This window comes from Astyanax mexicanus, chromosome 23 (genome assembly GCF_023375975.1).
Source record: "Astyanax mexicanus isolate ESR-SI-001 chromosome 23, AstMex3_surface, whole genome shotgun sequence".
NCBI lineage: Eukaryota > Metazoa > Chordata > Actinopteri > Characiformes > Acestrorhamphidae > Astyanax > Astyanax mexicanus.
The window spans coordinates 27,831,153-27,842,035 of record NC_064430.1 but is presented as its reverse complement, the minus strand read 5'-3'; the positions used below and the strand labels follow the sequence as shown (position 1 = coordinate 27,842,035).

General features: G+C 35.4%; 1 protein-coding gene across 1 annotated transcript; it reads left to right on the top strand.

The window, feature by feature from the left end:
• The first annotated feature begins 1,292 nt into the window (after positions 1-1,292).
• On the top strand, positions 1,293-10,344 carry LOC103047594 (uncharacterized). The gene is made up of 4 exons (XM_007230392.4): positions 1,293-1,398; positions 2,212-2,412; positions 4,449-4,699; positions 8,998-10,344. The coding sequence occupies exons 1-4, from the start codon at positions 1,389-1,391 to the stop codon at positions 9,343-9,345; spliced, it is 810 nt and encodes a 269-aa protein (XP_007230454.3). The 5' UTR covers positions 1,293-1,388; the 3' UTR covers positions 9,346-10,344.
• Positions 10,345-10,883: the final 539 nt, after the last annotated feature.

Genomic DNA, 10,883 nt, shown 5'->3' with positions numbered 1-10,883 from the left:
ACCTAGTAACCACTTAGAATTAACCTAGCATAGCTGTGATACCATAGCAACTATCTAGCAACTATTTACAAACAGCATAGCAGCAATATTACAGCAACCTTTTAACAACCCATAGCAATGTCATAGCAAACAGCATAGCTGCAATATAATTCCAGCCTTTTAGCAACCCCTAGCAACAACCTAGCAACACCATAGCAACCACCTACACAGGAAATTTGGCAATGTTAAATCAACACTATTAGTGTTAAATAAACACTGATAGTGTAAAGTTTAACACTAATAAGTGTTGATTTAACACTAACAGTGTTGATGTAACACTGCCAAATTTCCTGTGTAGGATACCACAGCAACCACATAGAAACACCAAAGGAACCACATGGAATGCAATTGCAAACACCTAACAATACCACAGCAACCACTTAGCAACCACTTAGCAGCTTAGCATCTACATAGAACCAACCAGCAACACCTTATTAACAAGTTGGGATACCATAGCTACCATTTAGCAACATTATAGTTATCACCTATTAACCAGTAGCACCTAGCAACCATAAGCAATTAGCATTTCCATAGCAATCACATAGCAACCACTAAGCAACACCATAGTAACCACCTAGGACTAGTTATTACCAACAGAATAACTGGGATACCATGCCATATCAGCTGCAAAATAATTCCAGCCTTTTAGCAACCCCTAGCAACCACCTAGCAACACCATAGCAACCACCTAGGATACCAAAGCAACCACATAGCAACACCAAAGCAACCACATAGCAACACCAAAGCAACCACATGGAATGCAATTGCAAACACCTAACAATACCAGCATAGCAACTTAAGATACCATAGCAACCACCTGAGAGCTATCTGGACTGTACCACAGCTGCACTGCATTCCTTAAACTTAAAAAAAAAAATAGTTTATTTAGTAAATTGCTTCTCCTCTCTGCAGTGTAAACAGAGTACAATGAACTGGTTTTAAAGTGAGTTGTGTAACCTGAGCCTGTTCACGTTCACTTACCTGCACCAAAGTCCAACTTACTGATGCAATAAAAAGAATAAAGCCTCTTAAATGATGTGTGAAATAATACTTTTATTTAAGTTAATAAATTAATGCAGAAATGTTCTGGGTTTTGCATGGAGTTTCTAAAAATAAAACAACAAATATTATTTTGATTTAAAACTTGCGCTCTGTTCCTGAGTGATTTAATATACGAGGTTAAAGAAGACAGAGAGAAATCCAGCAGTGACAGCTGAGCTCTGTAGTGCCTTTTGCCCTACTGGTGATATCTCACACTCGTCCATCAAAGTCCAGAGAGGGAGAAGGTGTGTCCAGTCGGTTGTGGAAGTTTTTCACTTGACTTACCTGGATTAAAGACTCTCGTCAAAATGCCTCAAGGTATGTGTTTGATATAAAATTACAACATTTTTATATTGAGGTATGAATGATATTATTATGCTGATATTACTCTTTTGACTATTTGATTAGTGAATAGATAAATCTTTTAACAAACTAATACAGCTTAATAATTAATCCTTTATACTGTGATGTATTTTATTAATATACATATGCAACATACATTGAACATTGGACCAATAAAGAATCTGCCAAAAATCCTGTATACCTTAAAAAACATAAGTAAGAGTGTCTACCTGTAATTAACTCTACATGACATTAGAACAAAGCAAAATAAAGATAAAGTCAGTGGTCAGTGGTCAATAAAAGTGTCTACCTGTAATTAAATCTACATAACATTAGAATAAGTAAGCCCAAATAAACTTAAACACAGTGGTCAGTGAGAGTGTCTATCTGTAATTGACCCTATATAACATTATAATTTCTAAACCCAAATAAACATAAAGTCAGTGGTTAGTAAGAGTGTCTACTTGTTATTTACTCTATATAACATTAGTATAAATAAACCCCAAAAAGCGAATAAAGTCAGTGGTCAGTGAAAGTGTCTGCCTGTAATTAACTTTATATAACATTAGAAAACTAAACCCAAATTAAACATTAATAAAGTCAGTGATCAGTGAGAGTGTCTGCCTGTAATTAACTCTATATAACATTAGAAAACTAAACCCAAATTAAACATTAATAAAGTCAGTGGTCAGTAAAAGAGTCTACCTGTAATTAACTCTATATAACACTAGAATTAACACAAATAAACAAATTTAAATGTTTTTTTCCTGATGATTTTCTCTTGTTTAGGATTTCCAGAAATGATCCGACTCTTCGTTATGGTCTTTGGGAATGCCATGTATTCCCACCTGGGCTTCCTGGAGGATCTCACACTGTCTCCTGACCTCCGTGAAGTGAAGACACTGGATGAGAGTGATGTCATCATCGCTTTTGTTCCCATTGTCTCTCGCGCTGGAACTGATATAGAAGCTGCTCTTAAGGAGATCCCTGGTAAATATATAAACGTTGGCCACTTTATTTGAAACACCAACCTTCTGCTTTAATTTTATGACCTTATCCTGTCCTTATAGCACCTCTATATAAATTTATAGACCACAGTAAATCTATTACTGCACAGTTTATGCAGATTTTTGACCGGTTTATGCGGTTTATGCAAAGCAGATGATCAATTGTTAAGGGATTTTATCCCAAATAGAAATACACAGCATGCAAAGTTTTGGTGCCTTTCAAATCTAATGATATAAATACACTTGTAACACCAATCCATTAACATCATGTACCACAACAACCACTTGGCAGCACTCGAGGAACATTTTAAGACACCATAGCAACCACCTGAGATACCACAGCGATGCCTTGCAACCACTAACAAATATGGCAACTGGCTAAAATACTATAGAAATCACCTGGGCTAGCATAGTAGACATTTAAAAAAAAAGCAACTGCTTTGCAGCAGCATAGCAACTACTTAGAATACCATAACAACCATGTACCAACAAGATACCAACCTAGGACACCATAACTACCACTTTGCAACAGTAGTGTAACCGCATATTAACCCCTTATCCAATTAGCAACCACTTACCAACAGCATAGCTGGGATATCATAGCAACTATCTAGCAACCACTTACAAACAGCATAGCGGCAATATCATAGCAACCTTTTAACAACACATAGCAACATCCTAGCAACACCAAAGTAACCATGTTGCATGCCATTAAAACCACCTAAAAATACCACAGCCACCAGTTAGCAACCATTTGGCAACTGCACAGCAACCACCTAGAAACTCCTTATGAACAACTTAGGATAGGAACCATAGCTACCACTTAGCAACATTATAGTTTATCATCATCTTTAGTATATAAAGGCAGTGGTCAGTGAGTGTGTCTACATGTAATTAACTCTATATAACATTAGAACATAATAAATGCAACTAAACATAAAGTCAGTGGCCAGTGAGAGTGTCTACCTGTAATTAACTCTATATAACGTTAGAATTCTAAACCCAAATGAATATTTAGTCAGTGGTTAGTGAGAGTGTCTACCTGTAATTAACTCTATATAACATTAGAATTAACCCAAATAAATATAAAGGCAGTGATCAGTGAGTGTGTCTACCTGTCTACTTGTAATTAACTCTATATAACATTAGAACATAATAAACCCAAATAAACATAAAGTCAGTGGTCAGTGAGAGTGTCTACCTGCATACCTGTAATTAACTCTATATACCATAAGAATTCTAAACCCAAATGAACATTAAGTAAGTGGTTAGTGAGAGTGTCTACCTGTAATTAAATCTATGTAACATTAGAATTAACCCAAATAAATATAAAGTCAGTGGTCAGTGAGTGTGTCTACTTGTCTACCTGTAATTAACTCTATATACCATAAGAATTCTAAACCCAAATGAACATTAAGTAAGTGATCAGTGAGAGTGTCTACATGTAATTAACCCTATATAACATTAGAACATAATAAACCTAAATAAAAATAAAGTCAATGCTCAGTTATTCTGCCAATGTCCCTGTAAAACTGTATATAACATTAGAATACATCCATTGGCCACATTTGTACACACTGGCCAATTTATTAGAAACATCTTTTTTTTGTATCCATTTTATGATCTTATCATGTTCATATGTCTCGTATACAGTAATAGACTGTAGCCCATTTTTCATCCTCATTCCACCATATTTATCAATATTCAGATTCTGGGAGGGGTTTCCAATATACTGGCCAGGGATTATAGGTGTATTACAAGCAGAAAATTGCACTATTCAGATGATTATATCTTTGGTTGCTGTAGTCTTAGAGCGTATTCATGCTAGCCCATTAGTTTACTCCATGAGTTCATGAGTTCGGTGGCCTGGGTTTCACTTCAAGTGGACTTTGATGCAGTCTGCTGCAGGTGTAAAAGCTGCTATCTGCTCCCTGTGCTGAGTGTGGGGCTGCGTGATTGATTGTTACTTTCCTTTTCATCAGGAAATCCAAATAAACTCACACACTTTCTCTCCTTAAGAATCCCAGCCTGTTGTTCTAGTGGCTCTCCACCACACAGACGATCCAGGATTCGTGGCTCCGGACAGCAGACTGTGTGTAAACAGGAGTACCGTGTTTACTGTGGACTGTCTGTTTCATGAAGACCGAGGTCTGCTGAGATGCCACCGCAACGACGAGGCTGTAAAAGCAGTGAAGAAGCATCTGGGAGTGGAGGAGGCTTACTTTGAAGATCGTATCCGCTTTTCCAATCATCCTTCAAAACTCAACAAGGTTGGTTAAACAGAGCCTATTTCTGTATTTAACCCTTGTGTGGTGTTCATATTTTTGTTATTCGTTTACTGTGTTACTTGTATTCAATTTAGCAAAATTAAGCAATTTTACATTAAAATGCTTTACACAAGCTTGCTTCACCTAAATTGCAAGCAATATAAACAGCTTACCTGGTTAATATTTGCCCTTTACCTTTCTTATGTTACATTTCTTTCAAAAAGTGCTACTCTTTTTTTTATTAGTTTTTTAATAAAATGTAAAAGAAAATAAATTAAACTCAAGATATGAGTAGAAAATTTGTTTAGTTTCAAATTTACAAATGAAGCAATGTTTATTAGCCCTTGGCCAAACATACTGTATGTAATATAAATGTGTGTGTGTGGGGGGGGGGGGGGTGTACAGTGTGTGTTTATCGAAAATGTGTTTTTATATAAGTTTTTCACAAAAAATGAGCCAATGCCAATGAGTTTGAGTTAGAAAAAATATTTTTTTAGTATCATTTGATGAAAATGAAAACGGGTCCCACAGACCCGAACACCACACAAGGGTTAAAGGAGAAATCTGGTGTAAAATTGACTTTTGGTTTAGTAAAACATGATAAAGAGTAATATACTTTGTTGAATAGCCCACTTCCACTCTCTCGCAGCTTTCCGAGATCCAGCAATTTTGTGCAGTTTATCCAAAACAGGCTAGAATGTGTTTTAATGGGGCATATTTTGCCCCTGCAGATAAATCTCTTTTTACACTGTTATTCAGGCTCAAAGTAACTCCTCACTTTATTAACTTGGAGTGCCCTGACATTTGAAACAAGGCATTAAGAACCTTATGAAGTGCACAAGAAGATTATTAAAAAACACTGTATACAACCCATAGCATTAGCTAAATCTCCAGGCGCTGCCATCTTAAACTAAACTCGTGATCAGTAGAGTGATGAGCACAAAGTGTCTTCTTTTTTTTTCGCCTTCTCCTCTGTTATGTCGACTGAAGCTGCAGTCCGAGCACAGCACACATACCAGCCATGTCTTCTTTATGTATACAGCATGTACTTCTGTCATCATTACGTGCTCATCACTTTACTGATCATGACTTTAGTTTAAGATGGTGGCGCCTGGAGATGTAGCTAAAGCTACGGGTTGTAAATAGTTATTTTTAATAAGCTTCTTATGCACTTTTAAAGTTATTAATGCTTTTTTTTAAATGTAAGGGCTCTCCAGATTCTACCGATGAAGTGTGGAGCTACTTTGATCCTGAATAACGGTGTAAAAGGTGATTTATCTGCAGGGGAAAAATATGCCCCATTAAAACCTGTTCTAGCCTGTTTAGACAAATTGTAAAAAATTGCTGGATCTTGCAAAGCTGAGAGAAAACTGAGGTGGGCTATTCAACAAAGGTTTGTACTCTTTATCATGTTTTACTACACCAAAAGTAAATTTTACACCGGAGTTCTCCTTTAAATTCTAATAAACCTTTATCCTGATGTGGGGTTGGGTGGTACAGTAGTTATATTGTTTACCAAGGACACAAATTTTAAAAATTTTGACACGTTTGATGTGCCAAATTTTAGGTTATTTTTCAGTCTAGTAGTACACAGAAATAAAAGTTTATTCACTTATGTGTTTTTAAGATGATCACAGAGAGGGGGCGCTGTGGAAACTTACTAATTAACGGTGTTTTCCACAATTTGTTACTGGGACTAGCATTGGGCTTCCTAAATAGTCATCTTCACATTTCATCATTTTTTTATCTCATGTTCTTCCCAATTTACACGGCCAATTACCCAACCCACTCATTAGGACTCCCCCTATCACTAGTGATGCCCCAACACACCAGGAGGGTGAAGACTAGCACATGCTTCCTCTGATACATGTGAAGTCAGACTCCGCCTCTTTTTGAACTGCTGCTGATGCTGTAGCATTGCTGAGTAGCATCACAGCGCTAACGCTCGGAGGAAAGCGCAGCGACTCGGTTCTGATAAGTCAGCTCACAGATGCCTTGTGATGATCGACATCACCCTAGGAGTGATAAGGGGAAAGAGCAGCATCTACTGTACCCACCCAGAGAGAGCAAGACCAATTGTGCTCTCTCGGGGCTTTAGCAGCTGATGGCAAGCTGCATGAACAGGATTCAAACCAGTGGTCTATATCCCAGATGGGGCCTTTGTTTAAACTCTCCTGGCTCCATCACTGACAGAACCATCTGCTGGTCAAACAGTGCATTGCAATGCTTTAAAATCTGCTTCGAAAGAGCAAGAACATATTTACAAGACTTAAACAAAAATAATATTTTATAGCTTAATCTCTCTATATTGTCACTTTTTATTTACAAATGTATTGAAAATTTAACACGTTTAAATAGTTTAAATTAATATTTCTATTCGATTTAAACCAGATAGCACTGCGGATATTGCAAAAAAAAAAAAACATAAAATGTACCAAAAGTTAATTAGAGTTAACTAAAACATTAATTCCTTTATATTTGTAATTATGTGTTCTTTTACAGAAAATCTTGAATAATTTATTGCTTGTATGAAATTTTAACATCTATGGAACCCGGGAGGCGCATTGGATAAATAAAAAAATCAAGCAAACAATATAGCAATTTCTGCTCACAGTTTCTTTAATTTGAGAGAATGATTTCTTTAATTCAAGGGAACTTTTTTTTTTTTATCCGAGCAAATAAATTCTTTATATACAAGAAGCTGGACGGTAAACAAGCATTTTCAGCTCTTGATCTGTTACAGGGCTGCGTGATTATCATCAGTTATCTACATTTATAACCTGCTGATTAATGCTCTATGTTGTCACATCAATGTCAAAAGTCAGGGGCACAAAAGTACCAGGTGAAAAAAAAAAAAAAGTTTGTTAAAATTTTGCGTGTGTAAATTAACTTCTTGCGAGCGCAAATGTAAAGAAAAAAAGGGAATTGTGTGCACGCTGAAAAAAATATTGCTTTTAAGCTTCATTTTTCTCCATCTCGGGTGTTTTTTTTTTTTTCATCTCAAATTCACAGTTGTCCTTGAGCACTATGCGAATTACCCGAAGCTGCTGGTTTCACTCAAGTGAGTTTTTTGCACTCAGGTGTAGAGTATACAGTTTGGGGGCAGAGTCACGGTCACCACCCCCCGTTTGCCTGGAGTGGCCAGCTCTCCGGTGACAAAGATGTTTATTTGAAAGGGCAGTTTATATAATAATTTGAATCAATTTGATCAATATTCCAATATGTTTCTTAAAAATGTGTTTTAGATGTGACCAGATATAATTAATGTAATATTTCACTAAAAATTCTCTACATTTTATTCTCTTTATTCTCTTCATACAAATAATTTTTATGCCTCATCTAAATAACACATGTATACAAATGATATGTAAATTAAACCATTTAAACATACTAATTTCTGATACATCATTACCAATCAAAACTTAAATGCAAAATAAATTTAGATCAGAAACTTACATAAAAAGGTTTAATCACAGACACTGAAGAAATAATTAGCTCAACTTAAAATATAATATAATAATTTGCTCAAGTTAAAGAAGTAATTTGCTCGAATTTAAGAAATAGTTTGCTCAAGTAAAATAAATCATTCGCTCAAATTAAATAAATAATTTGCTCAAGTTAAAGAAATCATTCGCTCAAATTAAGTAAATAATTTGCTTGAATAAAAAAAAACATTTGCTCGATTTAAAGAAATCATTTGCTCAAATTAAAAAAATAATCTGCTCAAATTCAAGAAACAATTCGCTCTAATTAAAGAAACCATTCGCTTGATTTAAAGAAATAATTTGCTTAAATTAAAGAAATAATTTTCTCAAATTAAAGATATCATTTGCTTAAATTAAAGATATTTGCTTAAATTAAAGAAATATTTTTTTCAAATTAAAGATATCATTTGCTTAAATTAAAGATATTTGCTTAAATTAAAGAAATAATTTTCTCAAATTAAAGATATCATTTGCTTAAATTAAAGATATCATTTGCTTAAATTAAAGAAATCATTCGCTCGATTTAAAGAAATCATTCGCTCAAATAAAGAAATCATGAGCACAAATTGCAAATTGTTCACTTGAATAAAGAAACGTGAGCACAAACTGCTATATCATTCACTTAAAATATATATATAAAAAATATATATATATTTATTTTTTATCTACCGCCCCTCCCGGGGTTTATAAATATCTATGCTGCAGCATATAAGACACATATTTTTTTAATAGTTTTATAGGATATGGACATGCCATGCTGTCTCTAGTATGTAATTTTACCACCATGTATCTGTCTGTCTGTCTGTCTGTCTGCAGGTTACTCAGCAGGCTCTGCAGCAGTGTCGCAGGTTCCAGTGGGAGCTGCTGGTTCTGTTTACTGCGCTCATCATCCTGGCAGTGCTCACGTATCCTCCTGAAGACGTGATTCCCTGGATGTTTGCCTTGGCGTGCTTCAGCCTTGTTTACACGCTCACTCCCTCAGAGTATATTCACTCCGTCTGGCATGTAGTCTGGATGCTGGTGTTTATGGTGTTTCTCCTGAAGTGGTGCAGATATGAGGAGTGGATTCCCAGGTATTTAGACTGGATTCCAGACCTCGTTTTTTCTGGGAGCGTCACCTTGACTGCCATGAGAACAAGAAAACTCCCAATGATGTTTAAATAATTCACTAATTCAGTATTTTACTTAGACTATGTTTAGACAGCAAGTAAAAAAGGCCCAAATCTCATATTATATGTGTCATTATATGTGACACAGTAGGCATGTGCAGATGGGGGGTGAAGGGGGCTGGAGCTCTTACTTCCCTTTTGTAAAAGTGCCCTTTTGTATTTTTTTATTTTTTTTGTAAATGTATGTGGGAAAGTCATACCCGTTTTGGCCGGGAAACTAACGTATTTTACCCCTCTTTGCAGCCGTCTTCACGTATTAGTATTTATGACCGTAAATTTCCCATATTAAATTAAATTTAAAAAATGGTATTAATCAGGAGACTGCTTTGTTAATGGGAAAGCTCTTAATACCAATCATGGTGCCGGTTCTCGGATAAAGTCCCGCCTTTCAGGAGAAACAGCCAATCAGCTTGCTGGTTTTGCAGAGCGTAGAGGAGAGTTAGTGTGAGTGGGAAAGTACCCTTTTGACTTTGAGCACTTGCCCCTCCAAAGGCCTCTGCACGGCCCTGTGACACAGATTTATATTTGTGAGGCAGTTTGAACGTCAAAAATGTTACGTTTTTAATCCGATTAGGGCCACTTCAACATGTGTTGATAAAAAACATATAAAAGTTTTAATATCTGATTCACAGCGACGCAGCCAGAACAGAATTTGTTTGACTTTTATGTCGAATAGAATTAAAAAAAGGAAAAAAGGCGGTGAGGAAGAGGGAAAATGGACTACAGCTGCAAATAAGGGTTTAATTATCAAGAATTAGCAAGGAAATGAGGGAACTTATCAACATTTGGACTGTCTCTGAGGCTTTAAATCCATTTCCAAAGCTCAGTTTATTTTCATTTCTACTAACCATTTTACAATATTTTTTTTAGCTTTTTTCCTTTTACAATATATTTTTCTGGCAGTTTATTGTTAACTTTTGTACCATTTCAAGGTTATTCACTAAACTAAAAAAGCCTGGCAAAAATAGCATTAAAAAAAAAAAAAAAAACTTTTGACCAGTAGTGTACATACAAAATGAAACTGAAACTGAAACGTGAAGCGTTTCTCTTTAGCGCATTATCATAAGTTTAAAAGCATGAACTGTTCAAAACTGAAGTAATGTCAGATACAGATTCTTGGGCCACTTTTACCTGCTGTGTGAATGTAGCATAATATTTACTTAATATTTAACGAGTGAAAAATGTCTGTGATCAGTTTGACGATTATATATAATATAATTAAAGTATATTAAACCCCTGCTTTGTTTGTGTGTGTAATTCGAATTACTAAAGGCAGAAAAAAGTGAAAATAAACTCACTCACTCTTGTGCTTCCTGTAGGCCTCACTGTTTCTTCCTGAAGCCTTTCCTGTCTTTGTCTATTTCTATTTAAATTAAACTTCTCAACATTGCTGATATACATCTCTGGAAAAAAAAAAAGCGACCACTAAAAGTTAAGAGTTCATTTGATTTTACAAAACTGAAAACCTCTGGAATATAATAAAGAGGAAGATGGATGATCACAAGCCATCAAACCACCAAACTGAACTGCTTG